Source organism: Oncorhynchus kisutch, linkage group LG17 (genome assembly GCF_002021735.2).
Source record: "Oncorhynchus kisutch isolate 150728-3 linkage group LG17, Okis_V2, whole genome shotgun sequence".
Taxonomy (NCBI): Eukaryota; Metazoa; Chordata; class Actinopteri; order Salmoniformes; family Salmonidae; genus Oncorhynchus; species Oncorhynchus kisutch.
In genome coordinates, this window is record NC_034190.2 from 58404192 (window position 1) to 58429220 (window position 25029).

The 25029-nt window shown below is 36.4% G+C and overlaps 1 protein-coding gene across 1 annotated transcript; it reads right to left on the bottom strand.

The window, feature by feature from the left end:
• Positions 1 to 1081: 1081 nt before the first annotated feature.
• Positions 1082 to 24173, bottom strand: LOC116354425 (peptidase inhibitor 15-like). The gene is made up of 5 exons (XM_031794180.1): positions 23790 to 24173; positions 4054 to 4278; positions 3130 to 3239; positions 2804 to 2895; positions 1082 to 2527 (listed from the first exon to the last, which is right to left on the bottom strand). Exons 1-5 carry the CDS (start codon positions 23955 to 23957, stop codon positions 2088 to 2090), a joined length of 1035 nt encoding a protein of 344 aa, XP_031650040.1. The 5' UTR covers positions 23958 to 24173; the 3' UTR covers positions 1082 to 2087.
• Positions 24174 to 25029: the final 856 nt, after the last annotated feature.

Below are 25029 nucleotides of genomic sequence, written 5' to 3' on the forward strand. Positions count from 1 at the left end.
CCAGCTTCTCCTCCCAGTCCCTGCTAGCCTGCAGGTGGTGTCCTGCTGTCCCCTCTCACCATGCCTGACTTTGCCTGTTGTTTTGGTCACTGGGCTCTCTGCATCCACTACTTGTGTCTGTCTGTATTGATATGTCTAGCCATATTTCATTTGTAAATGTTGGCATTGTGTTGTGCAATGGTGCAGTCCGTGTTGTAGAATTAGCCACTGTAACCCACCGGGATTCTCTCTGTCTGTCTTTGAATCTCATTCATTAAAGACTGAGTGCACACACCCATGAATACAGTACAGACATGCACTTTAACAGCTGACAGGGTTGGTTAACTGCTGACGTCAGCACTCGGAGAAACCAAAAAATGTCACATCGAATCATCTAAGGAGGACATGCATTTAACGAGCCCGTGATGTAACGTGACATTTCAATGCCTAGGAGAGTTTTTTTTTTAAATCAAGTCTCTTAAAAATCTATCTAAAATACCAAGCCAGGGAGCGAGAAAGTCCTTCAGTTCTGGGTACCCTATAAGTGGAGCCCGGGCCCCCCTGGATTAATTCTCATTTCTCTGTGAACGCTGTGGAGGCCTGAGTGTCTAAATGCACCTCCAGAAATAGCCTCACAGAGAAGTGGTAAATGAATATTTCAGTTGTGCTGCTGACTGTAAGCCAGGCCAGGCTGAGCCAGATGTGTTTGGATTTTTTAAATTTTCACCCCAGGTGTTAACCTTTTGTTAACAGGGCTTTGCACTTTCTCACCAACCACTTTATCCCTTCCTTTGCATTGGCCGACTCTGTTTTTCTGCTGTTTGTTTTCTCCACTTCGTTATATATCTATTTGACATGCAACACACCTAACAGGTGAAAATGGTGAAAGGAGAGTGAGAATGATAAAACGTTACAGAAAGAAAGGACTGTAGGAAGACACAAAGCATATTCTGATACAGAATAACCTTTGAACTCACATTTTTATGGCCCTAAAAGAGGTCATTTTGATGAGGAGCTCGTCTGCTTATCAGGCTGCTGGTTTCTGTTCTTTGTGGTAGTGAGACACATGTATTCGCAGTATATGACACATGGAACCGACAAGTAGAACAAACAATATTTATTACACTCTATATACAGACATTTACAGAAATATTCAATATTGACAATAGTTATGCTCCTTTAGGCTTAGGAATCACATGTTTATAGAGGATGTGCCTTGCTTTAAAAAGTAGTTGCTGTTAGATTGGTCACAGGTCGTGACTGTTTTTATACAACTGTTATATTACATTGTTAACTACTGTATGTTCTATGCTTATTGCTAAGAAGGCATATGGCAAACTACCAACTGTAATTATTTGCCAGCAAATAATGGCTAAATAACCATCAAATGAGCTACTTTGGTTTATTTCATATAAATCCATGCTGTATACATAATTATAAACTGGGTGGTTCGAGCACTGAATGCTGATTGACTGACACTCGTGGTATATCAGAACGTATACCACAGGAATGACAAAACATGTATTTTTATTGCTCTAATTACGTTGGTAACCAGTTTATAATAGCAATAAGGCACCTCAGAGGTTTGTGGTGTTTGGCCAATATACCACGGCTAAGGGCTGTATCCAGGCATTCCGCTTTGCGTCGTGCGTAAGAACAGCCCTTAGCCGTGGTATATTTTCTATATACCTCCTCGTGCCTTATTGCTTAACTATAAACTGGGTGGTTCGAGCCCTGAATGCTGATTGGCTGACAGCCGTGGTATATCAGACCAATGTATATGACCAATATATATATATGACAAATATACCACAACTAAGGGCTGTATCCAGGCATTCTGCGATGCGTCGTGCATACGAACAGCCCTTAGCTGTGGTATATTGGTCATATACCACACCCCCTCAGCCCTTATTTGCTTAATTATATCACAATGTAATTCAACTTCCAGCAATGTCCAGTTCAGATCCAGATAGTGTGTGTGTGTGTGTGTGTGTGTGTGTGTGTGTGTGTGTGTGTGTGTGTGTGTGTGTGTGTGTGTGTGTGTGTGTGTGTGTGTGTGTGTGTGTGTGTGTGTGTGTGTGTGATACCTTTTCCCTCATGCAACTCCCTCACAATCCTAGTGACAGTAAAGGCATCAAGCTAGTAACCAGAATTAGGGAAGTAGAAACACTTCCTGCGTTGGCCGGAGGTTGTTCCCTAGTACTGTCCTTCTCCCTCTCTGTAGCTCTTTCCTCCCCCTCCCACTTCTCCTCCTCCTGCTCCTGCTCCTCCTCCTCCTCCTCCTCCTCCTCCTCCTCCTCCTCATCCCCAGGCTCTGTGCCTGTCTCCTCTCTGTCAGTCATGGTTGGCTCAGGGGCTGATGAGTAGTCTGGTTGTGTCCTCGGTGGTGATGGCGGTGTGTCCTCGGTGGCTGTGGTGGTGGCTGTGGTGGTGGCTGTGGCTGTGGTGGTGGCTGTGTGTGTGGAGGGCTCATCAGTGCCTGGGGGAGAGCTGTCCATTGTCTCCTTCTCTACATCAGTCTCCTCTGTAAGCTCAGGGGCATCAGGCACTGCGGGAAACAATAATGAGAAATCTGTCTTCGAATCTGATTACAGGGTCCCTAGCCCAAAGCAACAAATCAATCTTCACAAAGAGGGAATATCATGATCAACCACAATTGGCTCGACACTTAGGTCAGGTTGGAGAGAATAAGATTTTACATCTGTGTGTTTTCCAAGACAATGGAGGTAGATAGTGAGGTAAAATACATTTGTGGGACAGGAGAGGGGGCAGGCAGGCGGAGTTGCGGGCAGAGTTGTGTGATTGACATGTGCTGAATTCCTACCACAGAGGTTCTGATCACATCGCGGCAGGTTGTCTGGACACTTGGAGCACCATTCACCTTCCTCATAGGGTTTCTCATCATTAAAGTTACCTCTGAAATGCAAAAGGTAACACAGGTCAGTGGTCACTCTGTAAGGGCTGTTAGTCAGGGACCAACCCTAACCCTAACCCCAGAATGGTATTACAATGTCTCTACAGGTGTAACGCTAACCCTAACGCAATCAGTGAAATGCAATGGTAAGGATTAATTATGTTAACTGAATGTCTAAGTGTAGAAATAGGAGATGAATGTGTAATTTAGTCCATGTTCTCTGGTGACATACTTACGCTGGGTAATAATTGCAGACTAGGAAGGTGGCTTTCTCAAAGGACAGCCCCTCCATGGTGTCACAGCGATGAACAGCACAGCCCACTGAGTGAGAGTCCGCCCACACCATCTGAAACATCCCCAGCAGTCTTGTATTGATGTCTTCATCATCATCACCATCATTATCACCACCATCATCACCATCATCATCACCACCATCATCACCATCTTCACCATCATTACCATCATCACCATCATCATCATCATCACCACCATCATCATCATCATCACCATCACCATCATCACCATCATCACCATCATCACCATCATCATCATCATCATCACCACCATCATCATCATCTTCACCATCATCACCATGACCATCATCACCATCATCATCACCACCACCATCATCACCATCACTACCATCATCATCACCACCATCATCACCATCATCATCATCACCACCATCATCACCATCATCATCATCATCACCACCATCATCATCATCACCACCATCATTACCATCACCATCATCATCAGCATCATCACCACCATCCCCATCCTCACCATCATCATCACCACCATCATCACCACCATCCTTACCACCATCCTTACCATCACCACCATCATCATCATCACCACCATCATCACCACCATCATTACCATCCTCACCATCATCATCACCAACCTCATCACCATATTCATCACCACCATCATCATCACCATCATCACCACCATTATCACCATCATCATCTCCATCTCCATAATCACCATCACCATCACTATCCTCATCATCATCATCATCATCACCAACTATCACAGGGGTTATACACACAGGAGTAAAGACATAAAGGAATATTCAACCTGTCACAGTTGTAATACTGTGTTATAAGAAGTCTATTCTACAAATACAGTAACCATTATCTCCCCGTGTCACTCACCTGAGTGTAGTGTCCACACATCTTGTTATCCTGGCAGCTGTTGTTGTTGTAGTCGTAGTCTAGGTGCTCCAGGAACCACTTCTCCATGGCAATGTTGGGGTCAAAGAGTCCGTTGGACACAAACAGGTTCTCTCCCATGTTCAGCTCCTCTAGATCCGGGTTGTGCTCCCATATACACTTCACAGCATAGCCCTCAGCTATGATCTTCAGATTCTCATCCCATTTCTGAAGGGGAAAAAGTGACAAACCATCGTATTACTGTAAACTACCAATAATCTGCTTGACCATTACCTGTCATCTGTACTGATGTAGTGCTGCAGACTGAACGACAGAGGGAGACATTAACCAACATTGAGGACCAAAACAAAACTCTTTGTACATAGCCTGCTATGCAACTGTATTATATCAGTGTTCCATCAGTGTTCCAATAGTGTTCAAACTACTTCAAATGAATCATTCGATTCAGCATATCCACCACATTGCAAGTAAGTTTCATCCTAAAATCACATCTGTCCATTTACTCTGATTCTAAAGAGGGAAAAATGAATTGTTGCAAGTGGCATTCTAAACCAATAGCTATGATCCTCGCTCTACCCCTATCTAAATACCAAACGTTCAGGGTTGATATAGATAGCACAGCACTGGCAGATTGTAATACAAGAGGTATGCTTATAAAAACATTGGTGGAGTTTGCAGATGACACTCTACTGCTAATGGTTTTGAATTGATCTATTTCTTTATTTCATGTATGTGCCAATTTATACTACCCTAATAATTGAAAAATTCCTGACCCGGCCACCCGCCAGTCGACATTGGTATTTCCTTCTAATACTGCTTGTAGCAAGAGGAATTTCCTTCTATTACTGACTGTAGCAAGAGGAATTTCCTTCGATTACTGACTGTAGCAAGAGGAATTTCCTTGTAATACTGCCTGTAGCAAGAGGAATTTCCTTCTATTACTGACTGTAGCAAGAGGAATTTCCTTCGATTACTGACTGTAGCAAGAGGAATTTCCTTGTAATACTGCCTGTAGCAAGAGGAATTTCCTTCTATTACTGACTGTAGCAAGAGGAATTTCCTTGTAATACTGCCTGTAGCAAGAGGTATGTCCTTGTAATACTGCCTGTAGCAAGAGGAATTTCCTTGTAATACTGCCTGTAGCAAGAGGTATGTCCTTGTAATACTGCCTGTAGCAAGAGGAATTTCCTTGTAATACTGCCTGTAGCAAGAGGAATGTCCTTGTAATACTGACTGTAGCAAGAGGAATTTCCTTGTAATACTGCCTGTAGCAAGAGGAATGTCCTTGTAATACTGCCTGTAGCAAGAGGAATTTCCTTCTATTACTGCCTGTAGCAAGAGGAATTTCATTGTAATACTGCCTGTAGCAAGAGGAATGTCCTTGTAATACTGCCTGTAGCAAGAGGAATGTCCTTCTCCGCTATTGAAATGTTAAGACCTCAAACCGATAAGGGATGGTTTGTTATGTTAACAATGGAGGAAGACAATGACTATGTCTCTCAACTTTAGACATAAACCATACTGTACATTACATTAGTCAAACCTTTAACTAGACATAAACCATACTGTACATTACATTAGTCACACCTTTAACTTTAGACATAAACCATACTGTACATTACATTAGTCACACCTTTAACTAGACATAAACCATACTGTACATTACATTAGTCACACCTTTTACTAGACATAAACCATACTGTACATTACATTAGTCACACCTTTAACTTTAGACATAAACCATACTGTACATTACATTAGTCACACCTTTAACTAGACATAAACCATACTGTACATTCCATTAGTCACACCTTTAACTTTAGACATAAACCATACTGTACATTACATTAGTCACACCTTTAACTAGACATAAACCATACTGTACATTACATTAGTCACACCTTTATCTAGACATAAACCATACTGCACATTACATTAGTCACACCTTTAACTAGACATAAACCATACTGTACATTACATTAGTCACACCTTTAACTAGACCTAAACCATACTGTACATTACATTAGTCACACCTTTTACTAGACATAAACCATACTGTACATTACATTAGTCACACCTTTAACTAGACATAAACCATACTGTACATTACATTAGTCACACCTTTAACTAGACATAAACCATACTGTACATTACATTAGTCACACCTTCAACTAGACATAAACCATACTGTACATTACATTAGTCACACCTTTAACTAGACATAAACCATACTGTACATTACATTAGTCACACCTTTTACTAGACATAAACCATACTGTACATTACATTAGTCACACCTTTTACTAGACATAAACCATACTGTACATTACATTAGTCACACCTTTAACTAGACATAAACCATACTGTACATTACATTAGTCACACCTTTTACTAGACATAAACCATACTGTACATTACATTAGTCACACCTTTAACTTTAGACATAAACCATACTGTACATTACATTAGTCACACCTTTAACTAGACATAAACCATACTGTACATTCCATTAGTCACACCTTTAACTTTAGACCTAAACCATACTGTACATTACATTAGTCACACCTTTAACTAGACATAAACCATACTGTACATTACATTAGTCACACCTTTATCTAGACATAAACCATACTGTACATTACATTAGTCACACCTTTAACTAGACATAAACCATACTGTACATTACATTAGTCACACCTTTAACTAGATATAAACCATACTGTACATTACATTAGTCACACCTTTAACTTTAGACATAAACCACACTGTACATTACATTAGTCACACCTTTAACTAGACATAAACCATACTGTACATTACATTAGTCACACCTTTAACTTTAGACATAAACCACACTGTACATTACATTAGTCACACCTTTAGCTAGACATAAACCATACTGTACATTACATTAGTCACACCTTTAACTAGACCTAAACCATACTGTACATTACATTAGTCACACCTTTAACTAGACATAAACCATACTGTACATTACATTAGTCACACCTTTAACTTTAGACATAAACCATACTGTACATTACATTAGTCACACCTTTAACTAGACATAAACCATACTGTACATTACATTAGTCACACCTTTAACTTGAGACATAAACCATACTGTACATTACATTAGTCACCCCTTTAACTAGACCTAAACCATACTGTACATTACATTAGTCACACCTTTAACTAGACATAAACCATACTGTACATTACATTAGTCACACCTTTAACTAGACATAAACCATACTGTACATTACATTAGTCACACCTTTAACTAGACATAAACCATACTGTACATTACATTAGTCACACCTTTAACTAGACATAAACCATACTGTACATTACATTAGTCACACCTTTAACTAGACATAAACCATACTGTACATTACATTAGTCACACCTTTTACTAGACATAAACCATACTGTACATTACATTAGTCACACCTTTAACTTTAGACATAAACCATACTGTACATTACATTAGTCACACCTTTAACTAGACATAAACCATACTGTACATTCCATTAGTCACACCTTTAACTTTAGACCTAAACCATACTGTACATTACATTAGTCACACCTTTAACTAGACATAAACCATACTGTACATTACATTAGTCACACCTTTATCTAGACATAAACCATACTGTACATTACATTAGTCACACCTTTAACTAGACATAAACCATACTGTACATTACATTAGTCACACCTTTAACTAGATATAAACCATACTGTACATTACATTAGTCACACCTTTAACTTTAGACATAAACCACACTGTACATTACATTAGTCACACCTTTAACTAGACATAAACCATTCTGTACATTACATTAGTCACACCTTTAACTTTAGACATAAACCACACTGTACATTACATTAGTCACACCTTTAGCTAGACATAAACCATACTGTACATTACATTAGTCACACCTTTAACTAGACCTAAACCATACTGTACATTACATTAGTCACACCTTTAACTAGACATAAACCATACTGTACATTACATTAGTCACACCTTTAACTTTAGACCTAAACCACACTGTACATTACATTAGTCACACCTTTAACTTTAGACATAAACCATACTGTACATTACATTAGTCACACCTTTAACTAGACATAAACCATACTGTACATTACATTAGTCACACCTTTAACTTGAGACATAAACCATACTGTACATTACATTAGTCACCCCTTTAACTAGACCTAAACCATACTGTACATTACATTAGTCACACGTTTAACTAGACATAAACCATACTGTACATTACATTAGTCACACCTTTAACTAGACATAAACCATACTGTACATTACATTAGTCACACCTTTAACTAGACATAAACCATACTGTACATTACATTAGTCACACCTTTAACTAGACATAAACCATACTGTACATTACATTAGTCACACCTTTAACTAGACATAAACCATACTGTACATTACATTAGTCACACCTTTAACTTTAGACATAAACCATACTGTACATTACATTAGTCACACCTTTAACTTTAGACATAAACCATACTGTACATTCCATTAGTCACACCTTTAACTAGACATAAACCATACTGTACATTACATTAGTCACACCTTATCTAGACATAAACCATACTGTACATTACATTAGTCACCCCTTTAACTAGACATAAACCGTACTGTACATTACATTAGTCACACCTTATCTAGACATAAACCATACTGTACATTACATTAGTCACACCTTTAACTTTAGACATAAACCATACTGTACATTCCATTAGTCACACCTTTAACTTGAGACATAAACCATACTGTACATTACATTAGTCACACCTTTAACTTTAGACATAAACCATACTGTACATTACATTAGTCACACCTTTAACTTTAGACATAAACCATACTGTACATTCCATTAGTCACCCCTTTAACTAGACATAAACCATACTGTACATTACATTAGTTACACCTTTAACTTTAGACATAAACCATACTGTACATTACATTAGTCACACCTTTAACTTGAGACATAAACCATACTGTACATTACATTATTCACCTTTAACTTTAGACATAAACCATACTGTACATTACATTAGTCACACCTTTAACTTGAGACATAAACCATACTGTACATTACATTAGTCACCCCTTTAACTAGACCTAAACCATACTGTACATTACATTAGTCACACCTTTAACTAGACATAAACCATACTGTACATTACATTAGTCACACCTTTAACTAGACATAAACCATACTGTACATTACATTAGTCACACCTTTAACTAGACATAAACCATACTGTACATTACATTAGTCACACCTTTAACTAGACATAAACCATACTGTACATTACATTAGTCACACCTTTAACTAGACATAAACCATACTGTACATTACATTAGTCACACCTTTAACTTTAGACATAAACCATACTGTACATTACATTAGTCACACCTTTAACTTTAGACATAAACCATACTGTACATTCCATTAGTCACACCTTTAACTAGACATAAACCATACTGTACATTACATTAGTCACACCTTTAACTAGACATAACCATACTGTACATTACATTAGTCACACCTTTAACTAGACATAAACCATACTGTACATTACATTAGTCACACCTTTAACTTTAGACATAAACCATACTGTACATTACATTAGTCACACACCTTTAACTTTAGACATAAACCATACTGTACATTCCATTAGTCACACCTTTAACTAGACATAAACCATACTGTACATTACATTAGTCACACCTTATCTAGACATAAACCATACTGTACATTACATTAGTCACCCCTTTAACTAGACATAAACCGTACTGTACATTACATTAGTCACACCTTATCTAGACATAAACCATACTGTACATTACATTAGTCACACCTTTAACTTTAGACATAAACCATACTGTACATTCCATTAGTCACACCTTTAACTTGAGACATAAACCATACTGTACATTACATTAGTCACACCTTTAACTTTAGACATAAACCATACTGTACATTACATTAGTCACACCTTTAACTTTAGACATAAACCATACTGTACATTCCATTAGTCACCCCTTTAACTAGACATAAACCATACTGTACATTACATTAGTTACACCTTTAACTTTAGACATAAACCATACTGTACATTACATTAGTCACACCTTTAACTTGAGACATAAACCATACTGTACATTACATTATTCACCTTTAACTTTAGACATAAACCATACTGTACATTACATTAGTCACACCTTTAACTTGAGACATAAACCATACTGTACATTACATTAGTCACCCCTTTAACTAGACCTAAACCATACTGTACATTACATTAGTCACACCTTTAACTAGACATAAACCATACTGTACATTACATTAGTCACACCTTTAACTAGACATAAACCATACTGTACATTACATTAGTCACACCTTTAACTAGACCTAAACCATACTGTACATTACATTAGTCACACCTTTAACTAGACATAAACCATACTGTACATTACATTAGTCACACCTTTAACTAGACATAAACCATACTGTACATTACATTAGTCACACCTTTAACTTTAGACATAAACCATACTGTACATTACATTAGTCACACCTTTAACTTTAGACATAAACCATACTGTACATTCCATTAGTCACACCTTTAACTAGACATAAACCATACTGTACATTACATTAGTCACACCTTATCTAGACATAAACCATACTGTACATTACATTAGTCACCCCTTTAACTAGACATAAACCGTACTGTACATTACATTAGTCACACCTTATCTAGACATAAACCATACTGTACATTACATTAGTCACCCCTTTAACTAGACATAAACCGTACTGTACATTACATTAGTCACACCTTATCTAGACATAAACCATACTGTACATTACATTAGTCACACCTTTAACTTTAGACATAAACCATACTGTACATTCCATTAGTCACACCTTTAACTTGAGACATAAACCATACTGTACATTACATTAGTCACACCTTTAACTTTAGACATAAACCATACTGTACATTACATTAGTCACACCTTTAACTTTAGACATAAACCATACTGTACATTCCATTAGTCACCCCTTTAACTAGACATAAACCATACTGTACATTACATTAGTTACACCTTTAACTTTAGACATAAACCATACTGTACATTACATTAGTCACACCTTTAACTTGAGACATAAACCATACTGTACATTACATTATTCACCTTTAACTTTAGACATAAACCATACTGTACATTACATTAGTCACACCTTTAACTAGACATAAACCATACTGTACATTACATTAGTCACACCTTTAACTTGAGACATAAACCATACTGTACAGTACATTAGTCACCCCTTTAACTAGACCTAAACCATACTGTACATTACATTAGTCACACCTTTAACTAGACATAAACCATACTGTACATTACATTAGTCACACCTTTAACTAGACATAAACCATACTGTACATTACATTAGTCACACCTTTAACTAGACATAAACCATACTGTACATTACATTAGTCACACCTTTAACTAGACATAAACCATACTGTACATTACATTAGTCACACCTTTAACTAGACATAAACCATACTGTACATTACATTAGTCACACCTTTAACTTTAGACCTAAACCATACTGTACATTACATTAGTCACACCTTTAACTAGACCTAAACCATACTGTACATTCCATTAGTCACACCTTTAACTTTAGACCTAAACCATACTGTACATTACATTAGTCACACCTTTAACTAGACATAAACCATACTGTACATTACATTAGTCACACCTTTAACTAGACATAAACCATACTGTACATTACATTAGTCACACCTTTAACTAGACATAAACCATACTGTACATTACATTAGTCACACCTTTAACTAGACATAAACCATACTGTACATTACATTAGTCACACCTTTAACTAGACATAAACCATACTGTACATTACATTAGTCACACCTTTAACTAGACATAAACCATACTGTACATTACATTAGTCACACCTTTAACTTTAGACATAAACCATACTGTACATTACATTAGTCACACCTTTAACTTTAGACATAAACCATACTGTACATTCCATTAGTCACACCTTTAACTAGACATAAACCATACTGTACATTACATTAGTCACACCTTTAACTAGACATAAACCATACTGTACATTACATTAGTCACACCTTTAACTTTAGACATAAACCATACTGTACATTCCATTAGTCACACCTTTAACTAGACATAAACCATACTGTACATTACATTAGTCACACCTTATCTAGACATAAACCATACTGTACATTACATTAGTCACCCCTTTAACTAGACATAAACCGTACTGTACATTACATTAGTCACACCTTATCTAGACATAAACCATACTGTACATTACATTAGTCACCCCTTTAACTAGACATAAACCGTACTGTACATTACATTAGTCACACCTTATCTAGACATAAACCATACTGTACATTACATTAGTCACACCTTTAACTTTAGACATAAACCATACTGTACATTCCATTAGTCACACCTTTAACTTGAGACATAAACCATACTGTACATTACATTAGTCACACCTTTAACTTTAGACATAAACCATACTGTACATTACATTAGTCACACCTTTAACTTTAGACATAAACCATACTGTACATTCCATTAGTCACCCCTTTAACTAGACATAAACCATACTGTACATTACATTAGTTACACCTTTAACTTTAGACATAAACCATACTGTACATTACATTAGTCACACCTTTAACTTGAGACATAAACCATACTGTACATTACATTATTCACCTTTAACTTTAGACATAAACCATACTGTACATTACATTAGTCACACCTTTAACTTGAGACATAAACCATACTGTACATTACATTAGTCACCCCTTTAACTAGACCTAAACCATACTGTACATTACATTAGTCACACCTTTAACTAGACATAAACCATACTGTACATTACATTAGTCACACCTTTAACTAGACATAAACCATACTGTACATTACATTAGTCACACCTTTAACTAGACCTAAACCATACTGTACATTACATTAGTCACACCTTTAACTAGACATAAACCATACTGTACATTACATTAGTCACACCTTTAACTAGACATAAACCATACTGTACATTACATTAGTCACACCTTTAACTTTAGACATAAACCATACTGTACATTACATTAGTCACACCTTTAACTTTAGACATAAACCATACTGTACATTCCATTAGTCACACCTTTAACTAGACATAAACCATACTGTACATTACATTAGTCACACCTTATCTAGACATAAACCATACTGTACATTACATTAGTCACCCCTTTAACTAGACATAAACCGTACTGTACATTACATTAGTCACACCTTATCTAGACATAAACCATACTGTACATTACATTAGTCACACCTTTAACTTTAGACATAAACCATACTGTACATTCCATTAGTCACACCTTTAACTTGAGACATAAACCATACTGTACATTACATTAGTCACACCTTTAACTTTAGACATAAACCATACTGTACATTACATTAGTCACACCTTTAACTTTAGACATAAACCATACTGTACATTCCATTAGTCACCCCTTTAACTAGACATAAACCATACTGTACATTACATTAGTTACACCTTTAACTTTAGACATAAACCATACTGTACATTACATTAGTCACACCTTTAACTTGAGACATAAACCATACTGTACATTACATTATTCACCTTTAACTTTAGACATAAACCATACTGTACATTACATTAGTCACACCTTTAACTAGACATAAACCATACTGTACATTACATTAGTCACACCTTTAACTTGAGACATAAACCATACTGTACAGTACATTAGTCACCCCTTTAACTAGACCTAAACCATACTGTACATTACATTAGTCACACCTTTAACTAGACATAAACCATACTGTACATTACATTAGTCACACCTTTAACTAGACATAAACCATACTGTACATTACATTAGTCACACCTTTAACTAGACATAAACCATACTGTACATTACATTAGTCACACCTTTAACTAGACATAAACCATACTGTACATTACATTAGTCACACCTTTAACTAGACATAAACCATACTGTACATTACATTAGTCACACCTTTAACTTTAGACCTAAACCATACTGTACATTACATTAGTCACACCTTTAACTAGACCTAAACCATACTGTACATTCCATTAGTCACACCTTTAACTTTAGACCTAAACCATACTGTACATTACATTAGTCACACCTTTAACTAGACATAAACCATACTGTACATTACATTAGTCACACCTTTAACTAGACATAAACCATACTGTACATTACATTAGTCACACCTTTAACTAGACATAAACCATACTGTACATTACATTAGTCACACCTTTAACTAGACATAAACCATACTGTACATTACATTAGTCACACCTTTAACTAGACATAAACCATACTGTACATTACATTAGTCACACCTTTAACTAGACATAAACCATACTGTACATTACATTAGTCACACCTTTAACTTTAGACATAAACCATACTGTACATTACATTAGTCACACCTTTAACTTTAGACATAAACCATACTGTACATTCCATTAGTCACACCTTTAACTAGACATAAACCATACTGTACATTACATTAGTCACACCTTTAACTAGACATAAACCATACTGTACATTACATTAGTCACACCTTTAACTAGACATAAACCATACTGTACATTACATTAGTCACACCTTTAACTTTAGACATAAACCATACTGTACATTACATTAGTCACACCTTTAACTTTAGACATAAACCATACTGTACATTCCATTAGTCACACCTTTAACTAGACATAAACCATACTGTACATTACATTAGTCACACCTTATCTAGACATAAACCATACTGTACATTACATTAGTCACCCCTTTAACTAGACATAAACCGTACTGTACATTACATTAGTCACACCTTATCTAGACATAAACCATACTGTACATTACATTAGTCACACCTTTAACTTTAGACATAAACCATACTGTACATTCCATTAGTCACACCTTTAACTTGAGACATAAACCATACTGTACATTACATTAGTCACACCTTTAACTTTAGACATAAACCATACTGTACATTACATTAGTCACACCTTTAACTTTAGACATAAACCATACTGTACATTCCATTAGTCACCCCTTTAACTAGACATAAACCATACTGTACATTACATTAGTTACACCTTTAACTTTAGACATAAACCATACTGTACATTACATTAGTCACACCTTTAACTTGAGACATAAACCATACTGTACATTACATTATTCACCTTTAACTTTAGACATAAACCATACTGTACATTACATTAGTCACACCTTTAACTTGAGACATAAACCATACTGTACATTACATTAGTCACCCCTTTAACTAGACCTAAACCATACTGTACATTACATTAGTCACACCTTTAACTAGACATAAACCATACTGTACATTACATTAGTCACACCTTTAACTAGACATAAACCATACTGTACATTACATTAGTCACACCTTTAACTAGACATAAACCATACTGTACATTACATTAGTCACACCTTTAACTAGACATAAACCATACTGTACATTACATTAGTCACACCTTTAACTAGACATAAACCATACTGTACATTACATTAGTCACACCTTTAACTTTAGACATAAACCATACTGTACATTACATTAGTCACACCTTTAACTTTAGACATAAACCATACTGTACATTCCATTAGTCACACCTTTAACTAGACATAAACCATACTGTACATTACATTAGTCACACCTTATCTAGACATAAACCATACTGTACATTACATTAGTCACCCCTTTAACTAGACATAAACCGTACTGTACATTACATTAGTCACACCTTATCTAGACATAAACCATACTGTACATTACATTAGTCACACCTTTAACTTTAGACATAAACCATACTGTACATTCCATTAGTCACACCTTTAACTTGAGACATAAACCATACTGTACATTACATTAGTCACACCTTTAACTTTAGACATAAACCATACTGTACATTACATTAGTCACACCTTTAACTTTAGACATAAACCATACTGTACATTCCATTAGTCACCCCTTTAACTAGACATAAACCATACTGTACATTACATTAGTTACACCTTTAACTTTAGACATAAACCATACTGTACATTACATTAGTCACACCTTTAACTTGAGACATAAACCATACTGTACATTACATTATTCACCTTTAACTTTAGACATAAACCATACTGTACATTACATTAGTCACACCTTTAACTAGACATAAACCATACTGTACATTACATTAGTCACACCTTTAACTTGAGACATAAACCATACTGTACAGTACATTAGTCACCCCTTTAACTAGACCTAAACCATACTGTACATTACATTAGTCACACCTTTAACTAGACATAAACCATACTGTACATTACATTAGTCACACCTTTAACTAGACATAAACCATACTGTACATTACATTAGTCACACCTTTAACTAGACATAAACCATACTGTACATTACATTAGTCACACCTTTAACTAGACATAAACCATACTGTACATTACATTAGTCACACCTTTAACTAGACATAAACCATACTGTACATTACATTAGTCACACCTTTAACTTTAGACCTAAACCATACTGTACATTACATTAGTCACACCTTTAACTAGACCTAAACCATACTGTACATTCCATTAGTCACACCTTTAACTTTAGACCTAAACCATACTGTACATTACATTAGTCACACCTTTAACTAGACATAAACCATACTGTACATTACATTAGTCACACCTTTAACTTTAGACCTAAACCACACTGTACATTACATTAGTCACACCTTTAACTTTAGACATAGACCATACTGTACATTACATTAGTCACACCTTTAACTAGACATAAACCATACTGTACATTACATTAGTCACACCTTTAACTTGAGACATAAACCATACTGTACATTACATTAGTCACCCCTTTAACTAGACATAAACCATACTGTACATTACATTAGTCACACCTTTAACTAGACATAAACCATACTGTACATTACATTAGTCACACCTTTAACTAGACATAAACCATACTGTACATTACATTAGTCACACCTTTAACTAGACATAAACCATACTGTACATTACATTAGTCACACCTTTAACTAGACATAAACCATACTGTACATTACATTAGTCACACCTTTAACTTTAGACATAAACCATACTGTACATTACATTAGTCACACCTTTAACTTTAGACATAAACCATACTGTACATTCCATTAGTCACACCTTTAACTAGACATAAACCATACTGTACATTACATTAGTCACACCTTATCTAGACATAAACCATACTGTACATTACATTAGTCACCCCTTTAACTAGACATAAACCGTACTGTACATTACATTAGTCACACCTTATCTAGACATAAACCATACTGTACATTACATTAGTCACACCTTTAACTTTAGACATAAACCATACTGTACATTCCATTAGCCACACCTTTAACTTGAGACATAAACCATACTGTGCATTACATTAGTCACACCTTTAACTTTAGACATAAACCATACTGTACATTACATTAGTCACACCTTTAACTTTAGACATAAACCATACTGTACATTCCATTAGTCACCCCTTTAACTAGACATAAACCATACTGTACATTACATTAGTTACACCTTTAACTTTAGACATAAACCATACTGTACATTACATTAGTCACACCTTTAACTTGAGACATAAACCATACTGTACATTACATTATTCACCTTTAACTTTAGACATAAACCATACTGTACATTACATTAGTCACACCTTTAACTAGACATAAACCATACTGTACATTACATTAGTCACACCTTTAACTTGAGACATAAACCATACTGTACACTACATTAGTCACCCCTTTAACTAGACCTAAACCATACTGTACATTACATTAGTCACACCTTTAACTAGACATAAACCATACTGTACATTACATTAGTCACACCTTTAACTAGACATAAACCATACTGTACATTACATTAGTCACACCTTTAACTAGACATAAACCATACTGTACATTACATTAGTCACACCTTTAACTAGACATAAACCATACTGTACATTACATTAGTCACACCTTTAACTAGACATAAACCATACTGTACATTACATTAGTCACACCTTTAACTTTAGACATAAACCATCCTGTACATTACATTAGTCACACCTTTAACTTTAGACATAAACCATACTGTACATTCCATTAGACACACCTTTAACTAGACATAAACCATACTGTACATTACATTAGTCACACCTTATCTAGACATAAACCATACTGTACATTACATTAGTCACCCCTTTAACTAGACATAAACCGTACTGTACATTACATTAGTCACACCTTATCTAGACATAAACCATACTGTACATTACATTAGTCACACCTTTAACTTTAGACATAAACCATACTGTACATTCCATTAGTCACACCTTTAACTTGAGACATAAACCATACTGTACATTACATTAGTCACACCTTTAACTTTAGACATAAACCATACTGTACATTACATTAGTCACACCTTTAACTTTAGACATAAACCATACTGTACATTACATTAGTCACACCTTTAACTTTAGACATAAACCATACTGTACATTCCATTAGTCACCCCTTTAACTAGACATAAACCATACTGTACATTACATTAGTCACACCTTTAACTTGAGACATAAACCATACTGTACATTACATTAGTCACACCTTTAACTTGAGACATAAACCATACTGTACATTCCATTAGTCACACCTTTAACTTGAGACATAAACCATACTGTACATTACATTAGTCACACCTTTAACTTTAGACATAAACCATACTGTACATTACATTAGTCACACCTTTAACTTTAGACATAAACCATACTGTACATTACATTATTCACCTTTAACTTTAGACATAAACCATACTGTACATTACATTAGTCACACCTTTAACTTTAGACATAAACCATACTGTACATTCCATTAGTCACCCCTTTAACTAGACATAAACCATACTGTACATTACATTAGTCACACCTTTAACTTGAGACATAAACAATACTGTACATTACATTAGTCACACCTTTAACTAGACCTAAACCATACTGTACATTACATTAGTCACACCTTTAACTAGACCTAAACCATACTGTACATTACATTAGTCACACCTTTAACTTTAGACATAAACCATACTGTACATTACATTAGTCACACCTTTAACTAGACATAAACCATACTGTACATTACATTAGTCACACCTTTAACTTTAGACATAAACCATACTGTACATTACATTAGTCACACCTTTAACTAGACATAAACCATACTGTGCATTACATTAGTCACACCTTTAACTTTAGACATAAACCATACTGTACATTACATTAGTCACACCTTTAACTAGACATAAACCATACTGTACATTACATTAGTCACACCTTTAACTTGAGACATAAACCATACTGTACATTACATTAGTCACACCTTTAACTTTAGACATAAACCATACTGTACATTCCATTAGTCACCCCTTTAACTAGACATAAACCATACTGTACATTACATTAGTCACACCTTTAACTTTAGACATAAACCATACTGTACATTACATTAGTCACACCTTTAACTAGACATAAACCATACTGTACATTACATTAGTCACACCTTTAACTAGACCTAAACCATACTGTACATTACATTAGTCACACCTTTAACTTTAGACATAAACCATACTGTACATTACATTAGTCACCCCTTTAACTAGACATAAACCATACTGTACATTACATTAGTCACACCTTTAACTTGAGACATAAACAATACTGTACATTACATTAGTCACACCTTTAACTAGACCTAAACCATACTGTACATTACATTAGTCACACCTTTAACTAGACCTAAACCATACTGTACATTACATTAGTCACACCTTTAACTTTAGACATAAACCATACTGTACATTACATTAGTCACACCTTTAACTAGACATAAACCATACTGTACATTACATTAGTCACACCTTTAACTTTAGACATAAACCATACTGTACATTACATTAGTCACACCTTTAACTAGACATAAACCATACTGTGCATTACATTAGTCACACCTTTAACTTTAGACATAAACCATACTGTACATTACATTAGTCACACCTTTAACTAGACATAAACCATACTGTACATTACATTAGTCACACCTTTAACTTTAGACATAAACCATACTGTACATTACATTAGTCACACCTTTAACTTGAGACATAAACCATACTGTACATTACATTAGTCACACCTTTAACTTTAGACATAAACCATACTGTACATTCCATTAGTCACCCCTTTAACTAGACATAAACCATACTGTACATTACATTAGTCACACCTTTAACTTTAGACATAAACCATACTGTACATTACATTAGTCACACCTTTAACTAGACATAAACCATACTGTACATTACATTAGTCACACCTTTAACTAGACCTAAACCATACTGTACATTACATTAGTCACACCTTTAACTTTAGACATAAACCATACTGTACATTACATTAGTCACACCTTTAACTAGACATAAACCATACTGTACATTACATTAGTCACACCTTTAACTTTAGACATAAACCATACTGTACATTACATTAGTCACACCTTTAACTTTAGACATAAACCACACTGTACATTAAATTAGTCACACATTTAACTTTAGACATAAACCATACTGTACATTACATTAGTCACACCTTTAACTTTAGACATAAACCACACTGTACATTAAATTAGTCACACATTTAACTTTAGACATAAACCATACTGTACATTACATTAGTCACACCTTTAACTAGACATAAATCATACTGTACATTACATTAGTCACACCTTTAACTAGACATAAACCATACTGTACATTACATTAGTCACACCTTTAAACTAGACATAAACCATACTGTACATTACATTAGTCACACCTTTAACTAGACATAAACCATACTGTACATTACATTAGTCACACCTTTAAACTAGACATAAACCATACTGTACATTACATTAGTCACACCTTTAACTTTAGACATAAACCATACTGTACATTCCATTAGTCACACCTTTAACTTTAGACATAAACCATACTGTACATTACATTAGTCACACCTTTAACTAGACATAAACCATACTGTACATTACATTAGTCACACCTTTAACTAGACATAAACCATACTGTACATTACATTAGTCACACCTTTAACTTTAGACATAAACCATACTGTACATTACATTAGTTACACCTTTAAACTAGACATAAACCATACTGTACATTAGTCACACCAACATTCCCATGTAAACCACATACTCCTTTGTATGATCCTTCCTTATTAAATCAAACCTTTAACGAAGGAACTTATAAGCAACCTTTCAGTTATATGGGTATTAGTGGTTGAGGAATGTGAATTTATCCCACATAGTTTCAGTGTCACGAATTCCGCCAAAGTTGGTCCCTCTCCTTGTTCGGTGGAATGTCATTGATTTTCCATGTGCTGGACACAGCATCTAATGCTGACCAGATGGTCAGGGGGACGCCTTTGTTTTCTCTGGCTGAAGCATGACAAACATGTACAGCTCTGTTTGCCCAAGAACAGAGAGAAGGAGATCTGATGTCCTGAGGCTAGGATGCAAGATGTTGTGGAATTTCAACTAGTATCCCCGGCCTCCAACACAAGACCTCTGTTTGTTTAGAGTCATGGGGTGACTGGACAAATAAACTGAACTTCACATGACTCCACACTGGACGTCTCTGTCTGGACAGGTCATGATACAAAGACAATACGCGTTCGTACAATACTGCATCTCTTCGAACCAATTACCACCATAACATTTGCCGAGCTAAATCAAGATCAAGCCTTATCTGTCAAGTGCCATCTCATCCTCTTGCTCATTACAATACTTGGATAGGAATTGAACTGAACGTAAGGAGTTCGTACTGGCGGCAGAGAAGTCAGACGCAGGAGAGCAAAAACGATGTTTCCAAAGGGCGCAGTTTAATAACAACAACAAAAAACACCAGGAAACAGAACAATCAAATAATGGGCACATAACCCAATGCACCCCAGGACAGACGTGCCCTGACGCACACCAGGACAGACGTGCCCTGACGCACACCAGGACAGACGTGCCCTGACGCACACCAGGACAGACGTGCCCTGACGCACCCCAGGACAGACGTGCCCTGACGCACACCAGGACAGACGTGCCCTGACGCACACCAGGACAGACGTGCCCTGACGCACACCAGGACAGACGTGCACAAGCTCTTACAATAAACAATCACATGAGGGGGAACAGAGGGTTAAATACACATGTAATTGATGGGATTGGAACCAGGTGTGACGGAAGACAAGACAAAACCCCAAAAATGAAACAGGGATCAGCGATGGCTAGAAGGTCGGTGACCGCCGAACGTCGCCATGGGGTGTGACTCTGCAGATGAAACCTGACTCAATCAATTGATCACCAAGTAGTGACGTAGAAAGCTGTGATATATGAGTCAATGACATATGGCTATGTTTTGAAACACCCATTAAAATGTCATTGAATCTTCCATAAAAATACACATAAAAAGTGACATTCATTCCTTGTTTCAAACAGGTATGTTCTGTTTCTTCTTGTATAGTCCACATGATCTGTCTTTCTCCAAGTCATTTATTACTGTGTTGTTTTGACGGACATTCCTGTCCCAGGACATATAATAAACTGTCATTCACAGAAGGTAAGGATGATGCAATGCTTCACAGGAAGTTACTGTTTAACTGTTGGAATGTTGCGGTTTTGTTGGTCATGATGACTCATGATTCCACTCAACTGCAATTAATGCTTTCATGCTATGAATTAATGATATGAACCCATTCATGAAAATGGCCTCGGTGTTGCGTTCATCTTAACAGAGAGACAGGCAGAGACCTGTCCCTGGGACTGTCAGATATGTATTAGGTATGATGCATCTTCTGCGGCACTGTGGTAAATGTTCTGCACAACAAGCTTCTTGTCATTTATGACATGCTGATGTCATGTCAAAGCCATGGCCATGACACTGTAGATGCAGGCAGAGTTCAGTTTTGATGCAAGACCGTTTTAAAGCTGAATACTTTTGAGATATTTTAAGGTACTGAAGCACCCATTTCATGTACAATACTGAATAACTGGCAGCATTGCACAAGCATAAATATCAATCAAAAATCCCCTCAACAGAAGAAACCTATGTATCTACATCCACCTGAGATCAATTCTAATACATGTTAACCTCATGAGAACAATGAGTATAACTAACCACACCAGGTGACAGAAGTCAAAACAGGGGTAAACTCCATCAATCCCACCAGCCATACAGTAGTATCCCAATATCCAAGAAGCTCCTCACCACAAAGGGCTAAAACGTATTATTTCCACCTATTCTGATGCAGAGGTGCCCAGACTGAACCCATCCCGCAGCGGACAGGTAGAGAACCTCCTATCCGCCCCCCCCAGTCATGCTGCCCTTACCAATTTATGCATGTAGGTGGAATTGGGCACCACCTGGCCACGGTAGCTGTTGTGCAGCTCCACGAGGGTCTCTGCGTCGTCCTCGCTCAGCTGGCAAGAGGCTGGACACTGGGTGATGATGACATAGAATCCCATCAGGCCAGCCCAGAGAAGTGTCCCCCTCAGCATGTCTAGGCAGTAAAGTCCTCTCTTTCTCTCTCTCAAGGGTCACTTCAGATGTCTGACGGTATCAGAGGGTGTTGCTGTATGTGAATGTGTGTTTCCAGTGTGTAGATGTGTGTTCTGTGAGTATGTGTGTGTGAAAATCTTTCTTTTGGTCAATGTACTTGTGGGTGTACTTATAGTGTATGTGTGTATAGTGTGTGTATAGTGTGTGCTTCAGCTGCTCTGTCTCTTCTCCTCTTGGATCTCAGGCTGGAGATATTAAGAGGGAGTGACTCCACCCCGCTCTCAACAGGAGAACACCCACACCACCCTCACCCTCACTAGGTCACATTACACGCTGCTCTGACTGGTACGCACCGACACCACTTGAAAACAATCGGCCTATTCTTACGAATCTGGTGTGATTTCAGGCTGGACACAGACACAGATCGAGATACGTTGAGATACAGATACTGTTCAAATCTCTGACTCACACGCAGTTGGCCTTCACTCTGTGCTCTCAACACGGAGTCAGGACACAGATTTCCCCATAGTGCACCTGACAGGAAAGATCTTAAATCCAAACATGGGAAGAGTGAGCAGCATCAGGCAGTTGACCTATGTTGTGTTGTATCTCACCCCAGTGTCATATTGACTTTCATTCTCCTTCCGTTACAGCTCTTCATAACAGAGGAATTTCCATAGCTGATAAAGAATGTAATGTGATCCTATGCGTTGGGTTGAGTGGGATGTGATTCACTTGGCACATGCACATCTCTGTACCATCAACATTTGGTAGCTACCAGACTCTTTTCTGCAATCCACCTCAATGTGGTCATTCAGATTTCAATTTTAATTTCCAGGAATGCATTCCTTATGACAATCAAATTAAAGAAATGCTTATTAATATTAGGGACACATTCCTAAGTCCTGAATTGCAACGGGATTTCATGATTTCAGTTATGACAAATGTAACAAACAAAGCAGTCTCCCCAGTCCATAATTCATAGAATCCTGCTGGAACCGGGGAATGTCCCATTGCTCACACCAGGGTGTTTTTACACAGGGTCTTTGTAAGGTTCAGGGCGGTACGTTC

What these genes read in the sequence shown, in the direction of transcription:
- LOC116354425 (XM_031794180.1), bottom strand. Translation starts at nt 23,957, where the DNA reads ATGCTGAGGGGGACACTTCTCTGGGCTGGCCTGATGGGATTCTATGTC. An exon ending in CCACCTACATGCATAAATTG is followed by an intron (nt 4,279 to 23,789) that starts GTAAGGGCAGCA and finishes TTTCCCCTTCAG; the next exon opens with AAATGGGATGAGAATCTGAA. An exon ending in ATGTGATCAGAACCTCTGTG is followed by an intron (nt 2,528 to 2,803) that starts GTAGGAATTCAG and finishes TGTTTCCCGCAG; the next exon opens with TGCCTGATGCCCCTGAGCTT.